General features: G+C 35.7%; 1 protein-coding gene and 1 pseudogene across 1 annotated transcript in view; both read right to left on the reverse strand.

The window, feature by feature from the left end:
• Positions 1–22,017, reverse strand: part of LOC148955280 (rho GTPase-activating protein 1-like) — a 164,550-nt gene that overhangs the window by 69,562 nt on the left and 72,971 nt on the right. The window contains exon 6 of the mRNA XM_089101316.1: positions 7,952–8,050. Within this exon, the coding sequence (XP_088957442.1) occupies positions 7,952–8,050 (99 nt within the window). The remainder of the gene's footprint in view (positions 1–7,951; positions 8,051–22,017) is intronic.
• Positions 3,005–4,038, reverse strand: LOC148955281 (uncharacterized; annotated as a pseudogene).

Consider the following 22,017-nt stretch of genomic DNA (forward strand, 5'->3'; position numbering starts at 1 on the left):
TTTAGTTCAACTTTCCCCTAAACTTTTTCTTAAACTTACACCTCAATATCCTCAGCCTTAGTAGTAATCGACATAGAAGCAGTAGTGGCAATATCAGCAGCAGCAGTAGTAGTATTAATAGTAGCAGCGTGTAAACATTGCCTTTTTGGTAAACTGGTCATCCCCCTCATCGTTCCCTGAAAGTTCAAACTTAATGCCCTAGGTCATTCCTTAACTACAACCTTGCAATGTTTGCTAGATAAATCTTTATTTAATACCCAAGTACCTATAATAAAGAACACTATAAGCTAAGCAAAGCAAGCATAAGCGCATCAAGCCAAATAAGCATAAGCAGATAATAGCAAGCTGATGCAGAACCAGAAGCACAAGAGCAAGGCATGACATAATGCTACACCCCCCTTGAGCTATTTCCAAAAGGATGAGCTCCTTTTACCTCTAGACGTGAAGGCACTAGGCTTACTCCACTAACTGCCAATGACTTGGTTAACTATCACTCGCTACAGGACACAACAGAACACTATACCGGGAGGCGCAAGGCTCACTCCCATCAGCTGCCACTGGGTTTTGGCAAAACTACACTAGTCACGAATGCCTCATTGTCACTTGGTTATTCATTATAGGTTTAGTCTCTCTGGTGGTTTCACCATTTTGCCAGATCTCGTAGCCTGAGCAGCTGTTGCTTGTGCTAGAAGTGCTAGACGGTGCACTTGCTGCCAGGCGGGGCTCAGCTATGGCCATACAGGGCTCGGTGGCAGTCGTCGGGAATCTCTTCAATGACCTGTGCAGGCTCATGCTTGCGGTAGTGCCAGGGCAATCCGCAACCCAACCCGGGTTTAGGGACCTTGATACAGCCCTGGGGGGAGGGGGTAATCCATGGCAGGTTTATCATCAGGTGTAAATCAGGAGACTGCTTTGCTTAAGTGTCTTCAGTTGCGGCGAAGGATCTAACCACCTTTAGATGACAAGTAGTGCGATATAGGTTCATCTGCCTCTTTTATTATTTCTCCACTTTCCATGGCACTTCTGGCTGCTTTCTTAAGAAAACCTGGTCGCCTCCTCTGAATTCGGGATGTTCTATAGCATGCCGATCATGATAGGATTTCTGTCGGTATTGAGCCATCTCTCTGCTTGCCAAAAATTCAGAAGTCTATACCCCTCTCTTTTCCAAGAGTTTTTCTGTGCCTGGCAGTTTCGATCGGAGCTCGCGGCTCATGAACATTTGTCAGAGGGCAGCTAAACCGTCAACCGGGGTGTTACGGTATTCCAGAATTCCGAGGTATGGGTCCGATCCATTTTCACTTGCCTTGGTCATGATGCTCTTGCACGTCTGGATAGTCTTTTCCACTAATCCATTTGACAGCGGGTTTATTAGACCCGAAGTTTTTCAGCCGAATCCCCAATCTCTGGCAAACCCCTTGAATTCTTGGGACGCGAATTGGCTACCATTATCGGACATCATGATGTGGGGTATGCCATGACGGGCAAAATGCAACTTCAATTTCAAAATGACTTCTGCTGATGTTAAATCACGCAATAGATCATTTTCAAAAAAGCGGCTATGGTAGTCCACCACTAGGAGGTAGCTGGCTCCATGCCAGGTGAATATGTCAAAGGCAACTTGTTGCGATGGGAGAACTGAAACTGGCGGGCAGATTAGTGGCTCTTTTTGTAGACTCCTGCTATGTTTTTGGCATGCGTAGCAGCTGACAATCAGATTTTCTATGTCTGCGTTCAGTCGAGGCCAGTAGATGAGCATCCTGGCTCTCTGTTTAGTTTTCTCCACCCCTAGATGAAAAGCGTGTAGCTGTTTTAGCGTGTCAGATCGCAAACATGCTGGTACCACTATCCTGTCTCCCTTGGAGATGATTTCGTCATTGATGTACAGTTCGTGTCGGACTCCCCAAAATGGAAGAACATGACTAGGACATAGCTTGCGGCAAACTGACCAGCCAGTTTCTATAATTTGACTGAGTGCAACTAGCTGGGGATCTTCTTTAGACTGGTTGCAGATTTCTTGCAGTTTTGAATCGGTCGCCGGAAGTAACTTGACGACTTGGTGCATATAAGCTTCGAATTCTCTCTGTGTAGCCTCGTCAATGTATGGCTGAATCTGGAGCATCATCCTTTGTAGTCTTGCTGGGGCATTGTGCAAAGGCTGTCGTAAGATGGTTTCAAGAGGACGATGATCAGTGAACACATTTACTTGCCTTCCATAAATGTAGTGGTGGAAATATCGGCAGCCAAATACAATGGCGTAAAGCTCTTTCTTTAGCTGTGAGTATCTTTGTTCGATAGGCGTAAGGGCTCGTAGAGCGCACGCTATTGCCTGTCCATTCGTTGAGACGTATGCTCCTAGACCGGGGGACGAGGCATCGACTGTCAGGTCGATTGAGGTACTTCGGTGATCAAAGAAATGAAGGTGCGACACAATGGAGCCCTTTATTTCCTTTAAGGCAACATCATTCTTGGCTTCCCAAACAAAGTCTTTGTCTTTGCAGATGTCACGAAGGTCCTTACATTTTGTTGACAGATTAGGGATGTATCTGGCTAAGTAATTTAGCATTTCTAGGAGGGTGGTCAGGTGTTCTTTGTTCGCTGGCTTAGGCAATGCGTTAATTGTATGTAGCTTCGCTGGATCGGGGCGCATCCTTTTTTCGCCAATCATGTGGCCTAAGTATGTTACCTCTTCTACGCCAAATTTACATTTGCTGAGGTTGAATCTCACCCCTTTTGCTCGTGCCCCCTTTAAGACAGCAACAAGACACTGATTATGCTCGTCTAGGGTTGAAACCAAAAACTAGAAGATCGTCTCTGATAATTATAAATCCAGTGAGACCTTCAAACACTTCGCCGAACGGCATACGCTTGAAACGGTATCTTCGAAAGATAGTGTTCAAAGTAGTTAGGTCTGAGGATTCTTCATTAAGCGACAATGACCAGTATCCTGAACGTGCGTCTAGCTTTGTGAAGTACTTTGCTCCAAGCAGGTTGGCTATAGAGTCTTCTAACATTGGAATAAAGTAGTGGGGTCTTCTGATGGATTTATTGAGATCCACATGGTCAATATAGAGGCGGAGAGTGCCATCTTCCTTTTGAACGGCCACCATGGAGTTGACCCATTCAGTAGGACTGTCACCTTCTCAATGCCACCGTCTTTCTCCATTTTATCAAGCTCTGCTTTAAGCTTGTCGAGAAGAGCTGATGGAATTTTTCTTACAGCATGAACCTTAGGGATGGTTCCATCCTTCAAATAAAAATGGCACTCTGCACCCAGCTTTCCTAGCCCTTCAAAGACATCGTTAGACTCTTTAATAGCCTCCGAAATAGAGTTGAGGATTGGTAATTCAGTGCTTGTAGCAGAGATGACATTCATGATCAGTTTAATAAGGTTCAGATCCAAGCTTGATCTGAAGCCAATTATGAGTCTGTTTCCACAATGTAGAACTGCTAGTTTGAAGGCCTAGATTGTTCATAGGTACACCTCACAGTATATGTCCCTCGAACGGGAATCCTGCCACCACAGTAACTAGTAAGCCTCTGCTTAGCCTTGGGTATTTCTGGCTTTGGCAAGAGTATGTCAAAATACTTGACAGGAAGGATATTTGCTTGCGCTCCTGTGTCAACATTGAAGCTAACTGGCAACTGGGCGTTTATTGTGAGGGAGACTATGGCTTCTTCCTTTTTATTTGTTTCAAAGACTTCATGCAGAAATATCTCGTCCTCGTCATCAGAGTTTTCAAGTGCGTTGTTGGTGCCTGAAACTACATTTACGACCTTGTTGCTTATGCTTACATGTGCAAAATGGTTAGGCTTGCGACACTCTGTATATGTTTTTCCTTTTGCAGGACATGCATGATTATGGCTGTAGCTGCCTCCACAGAAGTAGCACTCTCTAGATCTTGGGCTAGTGGTCTTTAACTCGTCATTTCTTCTGCTTGGACGGCGATTGATTTTATGGATGGAATCAACATCTTTTTTTTTGCTACCTTCATCCAGCGTTATTAGCTGTGCCTGTGTTGTTTCAAAAACATGCGACATTTCTCTATAGTTGTTTCAAGGGTTAGGGCATCCCCTTCTACTAGCAGGCGCTCTCTGATAGGTGGGTTCGGTATTCAGCAGACTATTCTATCTCGTATCATTTCGTCTGTGTCCCTGTAGCTACAGGCCTTAACCAAGGTTTCCACCTCTGTTACGTAGTGTTCTGTGCTTTCTCTCTCTTGTTGGTCGCGTTTCTGAAAGACATACCTTGCAAACATGCTGTTTGTTTTAGGTGTTGCATAGTCTTTGAATTTTGTCAGATATGGCTCAAGCTTGCCCTTTTCACTCTCAATGAAAGTGAAGGTATTAAATATCTCTCTTCCCTTGTCTCCTACCCAAATAGGTAGGTAAGCGCACATAATCTTCTCGGTTTTCCCAGACAAGGGGCCAGCAAACATAATACAAGCATGCTGTTCGAATCATTTCCACTCATCTGGAAGATAAAGAGAGTTCCAACTGATACTTGGCTGGTTGACATCCATTATTAGTCACTCACTTCTGACACCATGCAATGTTTGGTAGATAAGTCTTTATTTAATACCCAGGTACCTAAAGTAAAGAACACTATAAGCAAAGCAAAGCAAGCATAAGCGCATCAAGGCAAATAAGCATAAGCATATAATAGCAAGCTTGTGCACAACCACAAGCATACGAGTAAGGCATCACATAATGCTACACACCTTTTGACCACCTGTGTGCACATAGTGTGTTTTGACTTAGTTCAACACTCCCCTCAACATTAATTGAAAGCTTCACCTGAATGCCCTTGTCTTTTTTGAACACCAAAGGTCAAACATACCCTTTTTCCTAATAACAAATACTATATATAAACAATGGGTGAATTGTATAGCTTACAGCATTCACGCCGAGGGTTGTGGGTGGTTGACATCCTCAGAGACATAGTTACTGGACCTTTCAGCTATGCTGAACGAAACAGTAATCTCAAAATTTTGTTTGGATGTGTTTGGGGAGAGAAGGGGCGTGAGAGTGGGGCTGGTTGCCCTCAAATTACTTTTGACCCTTGAAAAGCGCACTAAAACTTCTAATTTCCAATCGAATGAAGTCTTTCCCAAGTTTCTGCGAAAACTCCTTCTATACGAGGTGCCTTTAGTGAAAAAAAAAACGAACAAATGATACATTATACCATTAGTGCACTTTACTCAGCTGATGTGCTGCCTACGACTTTTCATTAATACTGTTAGCCTTAGTATTAGTTACAATAAAAGCAGTAGTTGGCGTAGTAGTAGTAAAAGTAGTAGTAGTAGTAGTAGCAGCAGTAGCAGTAGTAGCGTGCAGATATTGCCTTTTGGAAATTTTCCCTGAAAATTTCAACTTAAAACCCTAATCCATTCCTGAGATACACTCTTTTGACAACCTGCATACACAGAGTGTGTTTTGATTTAGTTCAAACCTCCCCTAAATATTCTCTCAAATTTTCATCGTCATACCCTTAGTCTTAGTAGAACTAATATCATAGTTGTAGTAGTAGAAGCAGTGGTAACAGTAGTAGCAGCAGTATTATTAGCAGTAGTAGCATGCAAATGTTGTTTTTTATTCAGTTGAATATCCCCCTCATGATGCCGTAGAATTTTCAGCTTGATACGGTAAGTCGTTCCAAAAATCAGTAATAGTAGTAGCAGTAGCGTGCAAATATTGTCTGTTTGGTAAATTGATCATCCCCCTCATAATTTCCTGAAGGTTCCAACTTAATACACTCAGTCATTCCTGAGTTTTTGCCCGTTTTAGGATTTATTTATTCATCTATATCAGCATCAGTTATCCTTCTGTTTGATGTGATTATTTATTTTAATTTTTGTTCGCTTTGTGTTTCATTTATTCTTTGATAGTAATTTCTGGTCGTTTAAAAATTGATTCATTTTATGGCTTTATTTCAGCTAGTTTTAAGGTTTAATATGGCTCTTCAGTTTTCTTTTAAAAACATCTATTTTAGATTTTTTTTTTTTTAAATCAATCTTCATATACACAATTTCTCTGACAGCACATGTTCCATGAGTAGTTTCTATGGTAGACAGACTATAAATGATTGATGAAACAGCAGGATTATATTACTGCTGCCTACATTCTTCCGACAAATAAGCAATAGATGGCACTTGAAATACACTACCCCTGGGAAATGCATACTACTGCTAGCCTACATTACACCTGGAATGCCTGGACTAGAAGCTACTCTCGGCATGTTCAGTCACAGTGTCAGACTATCCTGCGCTTAGATTGCTTGGCGCCATAGGCAGTCGTGGCGAGATTTCGAAAGAAAAAATAAAAGACGAAGCGAGTTGTCATTATTCGGGTAAATATTATACATAGATAATAAAACAAATTAATTTCTATAATCAGTTATTCATTTCTCCTTGTCCACGTATTAGAATCACTTTGTTTTTAAAACTATCAATGCTCTCCTTCTCACCTACTTTCATCTCAGATTTAGTTTTATCTATAACTTTTGTTTTTTTTACGCGATCACAAATATATATAAATCACTAGTTTCATATTATAAAACACTAGTTTGTATCTTAAATCTTCAATTTAAGTGTTTTAATTTGGTGAAATAATGAAGCTTGGATTTTTTTAAACATGATGTGACTTATGATTACCACGATGGCTATGTTTTATTCCATTAAATGAAAGCTAGCTTGCTTTTTGAAAATCAAATTAAAATGCAAGTAGCTTAATTACGGCAAACATTTCTTCAAAATAATTTCCTACGATCAGTATGGATTAGAAAAGGAAAAGACAGAAGAAACAAAAAGAAATAAAAGCATTGTCATGATGGACAATGCAGAATACAAGGCTTAATCGAAAAGTTTAAATTGAATGACGAGTGTCAAAATTCAAAAAAAAAAAAAATTTACGAAGCAACTCGCTACTCTTACCAACGACTTAAAATTCGCCACCCCACCTTTCCAAAAATACCTCTTTATCTTTTTAATTCTAGAATTTCTAATAGTTAACAATCACTTTACAGTGAAGGTAGCATAGCTCCATGATCATTATAAGCAAAAACAGTATGTATTTAATAACTGCGAAAATCTAACAGCACCCTTCTGAATTTGGACGGCTATCTAACGAAATAATCGGTGTTTCTGTTTCCTGTTATTTTTCCTGAGTATCTGTTTCTGTTCGGTTGATACATTAAAAACAGAAGAGAAAGAGATTGCATGTTATAGAAACATCTTACCTTATAATGATAATAGTACCACTTTAGGCTAGGAGATATTCCCAGAACATCTTGATTCAGAAGAACCAATATATATATATATATATATATATATATATATATATATATATATATATATATATATATATATATATATATATATATATATATATATATATATATATATATATATATATATATATATATATATATATATATATATATATATATATATATATATATATATATATATATATATATATATATATATATATAAAATAAAAAAACAGCTGCTTACATTTTTTGCCAAAACACGGAACAGAAATAGAAACAGGTCTCCTTGTTTTTGGTGACCTATTCTGTTTTGTTCCGTTTCATTTAAGCTCAGTTTCCTTTTTTAAAGAGAAGAGTACCCATGCTTGCTCTCAGCTGATCCCTGCTCCGCATTCAAACACAAATGATAGTATTCCTCTTTTTTCTTCTATTTGGGAAAAAGTAACACTTTTTTCCCTTGGCGGCCACGCCGACTCTTTCATACTAATAAATTCAGCACAAAAAAAGGGATGCAGCTAAACAAATTTGTTTGAAAATCTTAGAATTAGGGTGCATCAGGTCTCTTTTTGCAGAAATCAGATAAAGCATCTATTATCTAGAAGGTGAATTGTGATAACGAACAGGCTATAAAACCTTAAAAAATATATGACAAATTAAAAAGTATGTGGAAAGACAAAGACTTACTCCATAACATCTTTGGGAATGTTCAACTGTGATACTTGGACATGCTGTTCTAACTCTTCTAAGTAGTTAATATAGAAAATCTTTCGCCCAAATTTGACACTGAAATATAAGAATAAAAGCATGGAAAAGCAAGTACACTAAATATGTGCTACAAAAAGTGATATGGTACATTAAGTACATCAAGAACTAATACTGGCTTCCCTAGCATTGCTAAAGCCTACTACTTTATAATCACTTAAACTTAAGATTAATCTAGTTTTGCAGGGGTCCTAGAAAACCGGGAGAGGATTCATTTATTACAGATTCATAGTTCTAATACTCTTTTTACGTAACAAAAAATCATGCCATAGAAAAGTGGTGTTTTCTACCATTTTCTGGCGCAAAACAACGTCAAAATCAAGAACTAATACTGGCATTCCTAGCAGTGTCAAAGCTTATTACTTTATTATCACTTCAACTTAAGCTTAATTTAGTTTTATAGTGGTCCTAGAAAACTCGGAGAGTATTTTTTTTTAATAGAGATTCATAGTTCTAATAACTTTTTATGTAACAAAATAAATTGTGTCATAGAAAAGTGGAGTTTCCGGCCATTTTGTGGCACAAAACGGCGATTTGAACCTCAATGCCAAACGACGGCAAATTGTTTCTTAAAGAAGTAATAAGAAGCTCTTGGAATTCAGGGGGACAACGACCTTGAAATCATTCAGTACATACTTTGAGATGCGACCACAATACCAAAGTCAATGCACGAGACATGATACACTAACCAGTGACAATGAATTCCTTAATAACTTTTGCAGTTACTGAAGCAATACAATCAAACTCGAGCGTTGTTTTAAAGATCATGCTATGGCGGTGTGAAATACAGGTCACTAATGGAATGGTCGAGGATGCAGATTAAACATCATGATTAAAGATCATGCATGGAAGATGCAGCTGGTTTTAATGTAATAAAAATGGAATATAAGACATTAGGGATATATGCATATGTTGATAATTTTGGAACTTGAATGTTTAAAATCTCGAGATATATTGTTAAGCGGACATATCTGATGATGTAACAAGACCCCCGATAGAAATCACGAAATTACCAAAACCTGTTGTGTGTCAGTAAAAATACATATTTAATACCTAAAGCTTGATTGGACTTATCGAGTTTAAACTTTCAGGGAGTGACGGAGGGGGCAAAGTCGAATTAAATCCATACATTATTTCGAGCTCGGGCTTTAAAAAGAAATTAAAGAGTAGTATTAAAGCTTCTATTCTACGCTTCCTATTCTACTTTGACAACTACTTTGTGCTTCTAATTTCTATTCTACTTCATTGATTATACTTTGATTATATGAATTTTCTTTCTTAAAATCACTTGGTATGCTTTTTATTCTACTTTCTTTACTAATACTACTCTACTTCTATTTTCTATTCTTCTTTATTCTACTTCATTGACTACTTATGGATTCTCTTTTTAAGAATCACTTGCTATGCTTTCTGTTCTACTTTTACTACTTTCTTCTACCTTTAGTTTCTTTACAACCACTACTCTACTCCTACTTTCTATTTCTTTAGTTGTTCTACTAATAACTTAATATCGACTATAAAGTAATCTATGTATTTAGTTCGAAATTCCCCGTCCATCACTCCCTAAGAGCTTCAATTCGGTAGACCCAACCAACCTTGGGGTATTACATATATGTTTTACCAAAACTTATATCCCATTTTGGTCTGAAATAATAAAGAATTTCGAATTTTATCGGAAGTTTGTCTACTTGATGATAGGTCTTGAGATATTAAAATAGACGTTTTCAGTTTTAATATTGCTTTTTACTTTTCTTTCAAAACCCGAGATCAAAAACGAATGAACTACGAATGTAGTTCAATATTCCCCCCTCCATCACTCACCTTAGGTTTCAACTTGAGAAGTCCAACCAATTTTGGTATGAAACATGTATTTCCTAACACGTACCACATCCCTTCTTGGTCAGAGGTAAAACAAAATTCTAGATATTTTATGGGAAGTTGTTAACTCCTACATACAACGACCTTATTAGGCCAGCAGATATATCCAGTAGACAATTATTCTTGAGATATTAAAATGCACCTTTTAGGTTTTAATATTATATTAGCCCGAACACAAAATAATTTATAGATTTAATTCAACATCCCCCCCCATCTTTCCCTGATCTTTTTAACTCGATAAGTTGAACCAACCTTGGGGTATTAAATAAAAACAAATGTTTAATACCCCAAGATTGGCTGGGCTTACCGAGTTGAAACTAATTCAAAAGAGTGTAAGGGCATCCATGTTGTCAAAATGGCACAGATGCAATCTCTTAGGAATGGAATAGGGAATTAAATTGAAACTGTCACTGAAAGTTGACGGGGATGTAAACTAAATCAAATGAAATTGAGTGTATCCAGATTGTCGGAGGTTTTTACATTAGAACCTCAGGGACGTTATTTTGAGGATGTTGAACTAAATCAAAAGAAAAATATGCATTCAATTTTGTAAAAAGCGCATGTCTGTGATATCTCAAGAGTGGCTAAGGGTATTAAGTAAAAACTGTCAGGCTATAATGAGTGGGAAGTTGAATTAAATCGAAACACACTATGGGCACCAATGTTTATTAAAAGGGTGTATTTGTCATATCTCAGGAAACATTAAGGGAATTAAGTTGAAGCTTGCACGGCATGTGGAGGTGGATGATTGATTAATATTCGTTCAAACTCAAGGTTGTAAAATAATGGTGATTACAATTCCTTCAGCAGCATAGAATCCCAAAGGTTATGCAGATTTTCAATTCATTTATAGGAAAATTCATTCCCATACTCATCCATCCAAAGCACTGTAGTACAACTACTAGTAAAATTTGTTGCGAAATTTAATCCAAATTGTGCAAAATTGTTGCAAAAGTAAAATTTTGTTGCAAATTAAAAAAAATTGCTGCAAAATTGGATAAAATTTTTATCCAATACATAGATAGCAAGCCAAAACCTGAAATATAATGGAGAAAAACCGAAAGAGTTAAAAAAATCTTTTCTTAACCATTGAAGTTTTTCAAAGAAAAGTAAAGAGCTAAATTAAACCAAAGGTGAGCAGAAATAAGTCAAATATTATTTGAATTACAAAACGAACATAGACCCCTATCAATAAATAAATGAAACCCAAAATGAACAGAAATTACAATAAATAGCCAAGTCAAACTTAAAACGAGCAGAAACTACACACAGAGGAGTAGGCCTAACATTCCCCGTGCCTTCTAAAGACCAGAATAAAATTAACCCTTTGCTGAAAACAAAATTCATTTTAAACGTTTTCTCTTTTATAACTTTTATAGATCTAAAATTCTTGAGACTTTCAGGAGTGGATTTCAGCATTTACTAAACTGTCAATCTACATTCATTTGATCTTTTCATTAATCTTGGTTATTATAGTGATTTTTATTTTTGACGTTATAAGAAATAAAACACACATTCTGGTTTTTAGAAGGCAACGGGGCGTTAGCCCTACTTTTCTTTGTGGTATTTTTAGATCACTTTAAATTTGACGTGATTGGTAATTTTGCCCTTTCTATCGAGGAAATCTTTTTTTAACACAGTAAATGGCGTAGTAATGACTTTAAAAAGCTTTTTTTAAGTGTATGCTTTAGCTTTCAAATAAATGACTTCGCATTTCCTTAGTTGCTTTTCACAATCGCATTCCGCTAAAATATAGCTGGCAAACATTTTTTTTTTCAGGTTATCGCAGGATTTATAGAAAGCAGTTGAAGTATTGGACATTACTTCTTTCTGATAATTTCACCTTCGAAGCTAAGAAACACACTTGTTTTGAAGAACCATATTTTAGAAGTACACCCCAGTTTCTAGAAAATAGCTAAATTCTATCTGCGTCAAGAAAAATGAAAAAAAAAAATCTAGCTTATCTAGGAAAAAAAGAACTTATATGATGCCAACAAAACTGATGCAAGATGACAGCCTTATAAAATATTTCTAACTCAATAAAGTAATTCCACATACAACAATGTTTTTGCATTCTTACATATTTTCCTTTTTATACTTACTTATTATAAAGAGTTGGAAAAACAAAACTTAAAATTTAAGCATTACATTTGTTTTTAGTCAAGCATTAGTATTATAAGGGTTATGAGAGGCAAGAAAAAAACCTTATTAATAATAATTTATGTTCATTTCAAGCCCCACTTCATTGTTCACTCTAATCTGTGTTTGCTTAAATTCGTATTTCTTCATTCAAGGCAGGGACAGATCCAGGATTTTTTTAGGGGTGGGGGGGGGGCGTAAAATAGGTTGAACCGACAAACTTGCCTTAGGAGCAAGTTTATTTAACGCAATCTTGCGTTATATAAGTAAATTACACTACTCTAGACAACGTTAAGGGGGAAGGCCTCGCCTCCCTGGATCCACCACTGATTCATAGTAATTTCTGTCACTTTTATTTTGACACCTTATGCCACCTAATTTTTACTTGTTTTAAGTTTTGAATTCACTCTCTAGTTTTCACTGAAAGCTATGTTTTGTTTTTTAATTCAACTAATGTTAAGTAGCAGCTTGGAAGACAAAACACTAGTTGAGCACGGAAAATAAAAATATACTTAGGTCTCCTGCCGGGTGCTACTCGGCGTAGAGAGTGACGTCTGCCTCCTCCATCCACTTCGGTCCATTGCAAGGGTTTGCACTTCACTTGGTCTGATATTTGCCATCACTAGAAATTCGGATACGCTGTCGGGTCATGGCTTCTTTGATCGGCCGCGAGATCACTTCCAAACGGCTTTGACAGGGTCAAAGTCAAAGATCATCTTTGCGGGTAAGTGCGGCGGCATTCGAAGTAAATATCCAAACCACAATAAGGTACGCCCGGCTGCTTGGGTAGAAAAACGGGACTGCTTGGTGAGATGCAGCAGCTTCTCGTTACTCGCGAAGTCGACCCACTGTAGAAATTCTATCCTTCTTAGACTCTTCGACTGGAATCTATTGATGGTCATTAGGGTTGCGTCTGATACTTGACAAGTCTCAGCTACATAAAACACCACAGAACCGACGAGGGTGTTCAAAAATGGTAGTTTGGTTGAAAGACTGATGTTTGGTTTTCACCAAAGATGATAGTTCCACCTGCCCATGGCAGAGTACGCCCTGGACAGTCTTGCGTACATATTGGGGAGAAGAGAGCCATCTGAAGATATCGTGGATCCCAGGTAGGTATACTATTGGACAACTTCTATGCTAGTTGTTGCGTCCAGACAGACTGGAGAAATGACAGCAAGATAAGTTTGGTCTATGGGCTTAATTTTCGTTTTGTTCCAGTTTATATGCATTCCCAGAATTGTGGCCTCTTCTCGTAAGATTTGAAGCGCTTCCAGCAACTGATCCATGGAGTCCGCTAGGATGGCCAGGTCGTCAGCAAAATCAGCATCTGAAATGACGCAATCTCCAAACTTGAGTCCAAATTTTATACGTGAAGTCGTCATTGTCATAACGTTGTCTATGATGACATTGAAGAGCTCTGGGGCTACTGCACATCCTTGACGCACCCCTGTCGCGATTGGGAAGAATGGGCCGCGCCGGCCATTGACTTGAACACATCTCTCTGTGTCATGGTGTAAAACTTTGAAGAGTCTGCAGTATTTCCCGGGAAGGCCAGTCAATGCTAAAATCTTCCAAAGTACCTCTAGGTCCACTGAGTCGAACGAGAACGAAAGGCAACGAAGGCGAAAAGAGCCTTCTGGTGGAACTCCGTGACTTTTTCTAATATATGTCTAATCGTGAAAATCTGCTCAATGGTGGAACGGTCTGTCATAAAAGCAGCTTGTTCAGGTCACAGAATTCCACGGATTATATTCCGAAAACGATCCAGCAGGACCATTGAGAAAAGTTTTCCTGGGACTGACCGCAGAGTTATTCCACGGTAATTTGAACAGTCCTTTCTAGAGCCTTTCCTTTTCCATAAGGAGATGGTGACACCTTTCCGCTAATCTTCTGGAATTATCTCAGTTTGCCAAATTGTGGAGAACAAGAGTGTGGAGAAACAGGAGCACTGCAGGGCCAGCATATTTCAGCAGTTCAGAGCTTAAGCCACAGATACCAACAGCTTTGTTATTCTTGAGCCTTTTAACTGCGTTTCTAATTTCTGAAGGGCTGAAAGGCTCATATGGAGGAACATCTGCTTGAGGCCTTTGACTGGTAGATTGGCTGGGACTATTATTTGGAGAGACAGACGGGCTAGTATTATTTAAGAGCGAGCAGAAGTGGTCCTTCCACCTCTTAAGACAATTGCCCTCATCAGAGACAAGTGTCCTATCCAGGGATAGGACAGGTCCCAATGTAGGAGTTGTATTTTCCGTAAGATCTCGGAGATGCTTGAAGAGGCTACCCACATCTTCCTTTTTTGCTGTTAATTCAATTTCATCAGCTTTCCTTGTAACAAACTGAGTTCGGTCCCAGTAAATGAGACCGTTTGGCACTCCATTAAGTGACCATGTCCCCAAGGAGCCTTGCCCTCAGTCTTTACTCTGTAATCTCCAGTGTTTCATTTGTTAGCCAAGATTTCTTCGGAAAACCTCTCTTGCCAAGCACCAATTGTGCTGCTTCGCTTGTCTGCGATTTAAAATACTTCCAGGTGTCTTCACTGCTGCTAAGTGTGCCAAGGAGCTCGAAGCGATTCGATATCTCAATACTATACTCCAGGTGAGTATTTGGCTCCTGGAGTTTCCCAATATATACAGTAACTGGCCTTCTTTCTGATCGTTGTGCTTGAAGTCGGAGATGGACTTAAACACACACGAGCCTGCGGTCTGCGTTCCCAAGCTCAGCTGATCTGTAAGTTCTGCAGTTCTTTAGCGTTGACCTTCAGCGTTTAGACATGATGACGTAGTCGATCATCTTTTTTGCGCAACCGTGATTACTATATCACGTGTACTGGTGGATGGTTTTGCGCTGAAAGTGTTTGCGATGACTGGGTCATAAGATCGGCATAGTTCAAGTAGGTGTAGGCCATTGTCGTTAAGCGGGTCAGGAGAAACATGACTAAATGTGCCACGCCAAACGCCCGTATCATCAGTAGAATGCTAATATTGAATTCTACGACCGCAATAGGAATTCTCAAGTTATTCTACGACCGCCATAGGACCATGCTATTCTATGACCGCCATAGGACCATGTTATTCTACGACCGCCATAGGACCATGTTATTCTACGACCGCTCTAGGACCATGTTATTCTACGACCGCCATAGGACCATGCTATTCTACGACCGCCATAGAACCATGTTATTCTACGACCGCCATAGGAACCACGTTCTATAGAGGTCCTAGGAGCCACTAAAATTTGAATAAAAGGGATGGTTTTCATTACAATCCATATTAGTAAGAGAATTCAATTCAGAGAGAATAGTTTATTTGAGAGGATATTAGTAGAGAAAAATGAGTGGTGCATTTACATTATTGGAGATTAATGATGGAGCCGGCAGCAGCAGCAGCAATGATATACGAGTATCCAATGTGGCTGTGGAAATAACCGGTGGTTGTAGACTATGCCTTGAATGGGACGATATGTTTGCTAGATAAGTGATATCATTAAGCAAATTTAAGCAGGAGGAGCAACTATGTTTTGCTGAAAAACTGAATATTGTGCATATAAATAAACTTCGGTCAGCATTAGATGTCCTATCGAAATATATTGATGAGAACAAAATGCATCAGTGAATATTATTGTTGTATTTATGTCCAATAAAATTGTTTCTAAATCAAAGGTATTTTTCTTCCTATAGTAGATTATGGTAGATTATATTCTTTAGAGTAGAAAAATAATTCTAGTCATTCAAAAGTTGGTCGCGACAGAGTTAGGTCTCTAAAAAATGGATAGAATTGAGAAAAAATAACTCCTCGGAAATCTATTGTTTATGTTAAACTTTTTAATTGTACATGATGCTCTATCAGAGTTGTTTATTCTAAAGAAGAGATTTTTATAAGTAAGGATAGACGATACAATCACACCTAATTCTTCCTCATTAAAGTATTGTATGAAGCTTTTACGTCGTGGTTCGAATGCGTTTGCACAACTTATCGATATATTGATCACGACACGACAAAATGATATTGTGGATATGATTCCAAACGTTAGTTTAGAACTTTAGGACTTTTTTTCATGAGAAACATGCTGTTCAAGGATGATTTACTCCTCTCTCTCTATCCCAGACAATTTTTGGTTGTTGCTAGCTCAGTTTTATTGTGGCAGTGAGAGTGTCAACACATGAAAAAATGTTCCACACATGTCCCCTATGTATGTACACACTGGGCAGGTGGTCATCATGTGAGAATTGCACAATAATTGATGAGTATGATTAAAAGTGTAGATTATGCAACCCGTGTAAATTGCATAGAGGATATGCTGTACAAATTAAAGGTTGTAATTCATGTCTTGAAGAGGTGTGTGACTCTCATCCTAGAGGGCACCTATGCTCCAATTGTCATTATGATAAATGTAATCAGTGGGAGAATACATATCCAGGTATGATTGGAAAGAATCCTAACCGTGATTTTAGTTTATTGCTACGAGATTGGTATCGTCGTGGTTTTAGATTGTTCTGGGAGGAGGAGCCGGGTCAGCGATTCAACTGTTGGAACAACAAAAGAATATGGTTTCTACGTCATCGTTGTGAAGACAATGGGTGTTATAATTATAAGCCCACTGATTTTTATTTGGACGTGACGGAATGTGATTTGACACTTGAGGACACTGTTTGTGAAATTGCTTCAAATAGGCAAATTGAAACATGTGAATTCTATAGAATGAATGAGAATAGTATCATTGACTATACAAAGAGATATGACAAGAGTGAAATTACACTCTACTGCAGAAAATGTGACCCCGACATTGCAGTGCATCAGGATCAGTACACTGTGAATTCAGATAATCTACTTGCACTAATTGTTGTCGACAAATACCTATACCTAGTAGAAGATGAAATCTAAAGAGTAGAAAAGTCGTTTTTAATCGTGTATATAAATTTTTATAAATTATTAATAAAAAAATTAAAATAAAATTTTATAAAATTTTATTAGTAGGGCACTAAAATCAATATTAAATACGTTTGTAAGTATATTTTCCACTAGAAAATCGTTCAATCGAGGTAAGTCAACGTAGATGTTGAGAAACTGCTTGTAGGTATAGCCACGACATCTGAACATGAAAAAAAGTAGTACATGAAAGCCACTTGTCTTAGTCGTTAAATCCTGTACTCTTCGTTGATTTTGAATAATGGTTTTCCCATTGCTTTCAATAATGATAGAAAGATTAAATTAGGTTAGGTTAGCCTACGTACGCGCGCGTACGTAGGCTAACCTAACTTAATCTAGTCTAACCTAACCTAATTTAATCTTTTTATCATGTTTAAGTTAGGTTAGGTTAGCTTATCATGAGCGCTCATGATAAGTTAACCTAACCTAACTTAAACATGGAGAAATGTTTCTAATTATTTATTAATATTTATTTATACCTAACCTAACCTATTGTTTTTGATGGTTAGATGAATGAACTGAATTTAAGAAAAAATAGAAATAAAGTGAAACTTTTTATCTTCATGGAAAATAATCACAATCATAGTATAGCCATTCCTATCTTCTATGGAAAAATTTAGAATTGAACTTTAAATTTTTTATGTCTTTGAGAAATTAGGAACTGAAGTGGAAGATTTTTTATTTTCATTGGTAAATTTAGGAATTGTGCTAACTTTTTTTTCGCTTCTCTATTAAAATTCAGAAGAGAACTTGTACATTTTGCCCTTCTTCGAGAAAACTCAGAATTAAAGTGGAGCTCCATATCTTCGTGAAGAATATTCACAATCAAAATATAACTTTTCCTATCTTCTATGAAAATTTGGAACAGAACTTTAAACTTTTTCATCTCTTTGAGAAAAGTCGGAACTGAATTTAAGAAAATTTAGAATTAAAGTGAAACTTTTTATCTTCATGAAAAATAATCACAATCATAGTATATCTTTTCCTATCTTCTACTTAAAAATTTTTAAGAGAACTCTTTTATGTCTTGGGCCTTTTCTTCTTCCAAGAAAATATTTGGAACAGCACTTAAAAATTTTTTTATCTCTTTGAGAAAAGTTTGAACATAATTTAAAAAAATTTAGAATTATAGTGAAACTTTTATCTTCATAGAAAATAATCGCAATCATAGTATAGTTTTTCCTATCTTCTATGGAAAAATTTAGAACTGAACTTTAAATTTTTTATGTCTTGGTGAAGATCAAACTGAAGTTGAAGCTTTTTATTTTCTCTGGATTAATTAGAATTGATTATGTTCTTTGCTAAAATTCAGAAGAGAACTTGAACTTTTCCTATCTTCTATGAAAAATTTGGAACAGAACTTAAAATTTTTTCATCTCTTTGAGAAAAGTCGGAACTGAATTTAAGAAAATTTAGAATTTAAGTGAAACTTTTTATCTTCATAAAAAATAATCACAATCATAGTATAACTTTTATTATCTTCTACGGAAAAATTTAGAAGTGAACTTTAAATTTTTTATATCTTGGGACTTTTCTTCTTCCGGGAAAATATTTGGAACAGAACTTAAAATTTTTTCATCTCTTTGAGAAAAGTCGAAACTGAATTTAAGAAAATTTAGAATTAAAGTGAAACTTTTTATCTTCATAGAAAATAATCACAATCATAGTATAGCTTTTCCTATCTTCTAAGGAAAAATTTAGAAGTGAACTTTAAATTTTTGTGTCTTGATGAACTTAAAACTGAAGTGGAAGCTTTTTATTTTCCCTGTAGAAATTAGAATTGAATTATCTTCTTTGCTAAAATTCAGAAGAGAACTTGAACTTTTCTATCCTCTAAAACAAATTTGGTACAGCACTCTAAATTTGTTCATCTCTTTGAAAAAAATCTGAACTGAAGTGGAAACTTTTTATATTATTTTGGGGAAATAGAATTTATCAATAACTTATTTCATTTTCATTGAGAAAATTCAGAATCGAAGTTGAACTTTTCTTCTTCCGGGAAAATATTTGGAACAGAACTTTAAATTTTTTCATCTCTTTGAGAAAAGTCGGAACTGAATTTAAGAAAACTTAGAATTAAAGTAAAACTTTATCTTCATGGAAAATAATCTGTGGGATCTTTTTATTTTCTCTGGTGAAATTAGAATTGAATTGTGTTCTTTGGTAAAATTCAGAAGAGAACTTGAACTTTTCTATGTTCTATGAAAAATTTGGAAGTGAACTTTAAATTTTTTATGTCTTGGTGAACTTAAAACTGAAGTGGAAGCTTTTTATTTTCTCTGGAGAAATTGGAATTGAATTATGTTCTTCGCTAAATTCAGAAGAGAACTTGAACTTTTCTATCTTCTAAGAAAAGTGTGGAACAGTATTTTAAATTTTTTCATCTCTTTGAGAAGAATCTGAACTGAAGTGGAAACTTTTTATATTATTTTGGGAAAATAGAATTGATCAATAACTTATTTCCTTTTCATTGAGAAAATTCAAACTCGAAGTTGAACTTTTATTCTTCAGGGAAAGTATTTGGAACACAACTTTAAATTTTTTCATCTCTTTAAGAAAATTCAGAATTGAATTTAAGAAAATTGAGAATTAAATTAAAACTTTATATCTTAATAGAAAATAATCTGTGGAAACTTTTTATTTTCTCTGGAGAAATTAGAATTTAATTGTGTTCTTTGGTAAAATTCAGAAGAGAAATTGAACTTTTCTATCTTCTATGAAAAATTTGGAACAATATTTTAAATTTTTTTATCTTTGAGAAAAATCTGAATTGAATTTAAGAAAATTTAGCATTAAAGTGAAACTTTTTATCTTCATGGAAAATAATCACAATCATAGTATAACTTTTCCTATCTTCTATGGAAAAATTTGGAACTGAACTTTAAATTTCATATGTCTTGGTGAACTTACAACTGAAGTGGAAGCTTTTGATTTTCTATTGAGAAATTAGAATTGAATTGTGTTCTTTGGTAAAATTAAGAAGAGAAATTGAACTTTTCTATCTTATATGAAAAATTTGGAACAGTATTTTAAATTTTTTCATCTCTTTGAGAAAAATCTGAACTGAAGTGGAAAATTTTATATTATTTTGGGAAAATAGAATTGATCAATAACTCATTTCATTTTTATTGAGAAAATTCAGAATCGAAGTTGGACTTTTCTTCTTCCGGGAAAATATTTGGAACAGAACTTTAAATTTTTTCATCTCTTTGAGAAAGGTCGGAACTAAATTAAAGAAAATTTAGAATTAAAGTGAAACTTTTTATCTTCATAGAAAACAATCACAATCATAGTTTAACTTTTCTTATGTTCTATGGAAAAATTTAGAACTGAACTTTAAATTTTTTATGTCTTGGTGAACTTAAAACTGAAGTGGAAGCTTTTTATTTTCTCTGGAGAAATTAGAATTGAAATGTGTTCTTTGGTAAAATTCAGAAGAGAACTTGAACTTTTCGATATTCTATGAAAAATTTGGAACAGTATTTTAAATTTTTTCATCTCTTTGAGAAAAATATGAACTGGAGAGGAAACTTTTTATATTATTTTAGGGAAATAGAATTGATCAATAACTTATGTAATTTTCATTGAGAAAAATTCAGAATCTAAGTTGAACTTTTCTTCTTTCGGAACAATATTTGGAACAGAACTTTAAATTTTTTCATCTCTTTGAGAAAAGTCGGAAGTGAATTTAAGAAAATTTAGAATTAAAGCGAAACTTTTTATCTTCATAGAAAATAATCACAATCATAGTATAACTTTTCCTAGTCTTCTATGGAAAAATTTAGAAGTGAACTTTAAATTTTTTATGTCTTGGTGAACTTAAAACTGAAGTGGAAGCTTTTTATTTTCTCTGCGAAAATTAGAATTGAATTATGTCCTTTGCTAAAATTCAGAAGAGAACTTGAACTTTTCTATCTTCTAAGAAAAATTTGGAACAGTATTTAAAATTTTTTCATCTCTTTGAGAAAAATCTGAACTGAAGTGGAAACTTTTTATATTATTTTGGGGAAATAGAATTGATCAATAACTTATTTCATTTTCATTGAGAAAATTCAGAATCGAAGTTGAACTTTCCTTCTTCCGGGAAAATATTTGGAACAGAACTTTAAATTTGACTCTTTGAGAAAAGTCGGAATTGAATTTAAGAAAATTTAGAATTTAAGTGAAACTTTTTATCTTCTTAGAAAATAATCACAATCATATTATAACTTTTCCTATCTTCTACGGAACAATTTAGAAGTGAACTTTGAATTTTTCATGTGTCGGTGAACTTAATACTGATGTGTAAGCTTTTTATTTTCTCTGAAGAAATTAGAAATGAATTGTGTTCTTTGGTAAAATTCAGAAGAGAACTTGAACTTTTCTATCTTCTATGAAAAATTGAGCCTGCTAGTAGGATTATTATCTCTAAATTCTTGTTCTTACATCTTTGACCTTTTTAATAGATATTCTGAACGTTTGACGTTCTAGCATACTCTAAAAATAATGAACACCTAACAAAATAATGAATAAGATATTTTTAATGAAATAACGACATGTAGAATATTAATATAAAAAAAAGTTAAATACATTATTATACATTATTAGTACACTTGCGCTTCACTTTCCGTCAATTCATCTTTATATTCATTGATGATATCGTCTGCTAATGTCCTTTTTATTCTGCCTGCGATTTCACTGTCTATTGTCACATTATTTTTACATCGATAGCAGTTTTGGCACATTGACCAGATATGATTTATGATGTTGGTGCAGCTGTATGCAGGGGTCGGCCACGACGAAGTGCACGAAAAAAGTGACTTTAGTTACTTGAGGACACCAAAAAAGTGACAAAAAGTGACTACTCAGAAGCCGTCAGAGCATAGGCAGATGGATTACAAGGATCCCAATTACTACCGTAAGATCATCACTGCCTATGAGAACCCAATAAATTATGGACAGAAAGGCTGAAATCCTTATTTTTTTCTTCAATTGATTTTATTTACTTATACAAAACGATAAAAAAACAAGCATCTACCACAACTAGGTATAACCAATCAC

The sequence above is a fragment of the Artemia sp. Qi Xiang Cuo genome, chromosome 2, assembly GCF_049724085.1.
Source record: "Artemia sp. Qi Xiang Cuo chromosome 2, ASM4972408v1, whole genome shotgun sequence".
Taxonomy (NCBI): Eukaryota; Metazoa; Arthropoda; class Branchiopoda; order Anostraca; family Artemiidae; genus Artemia; species Artemia sp. Qi Xiang Cuo.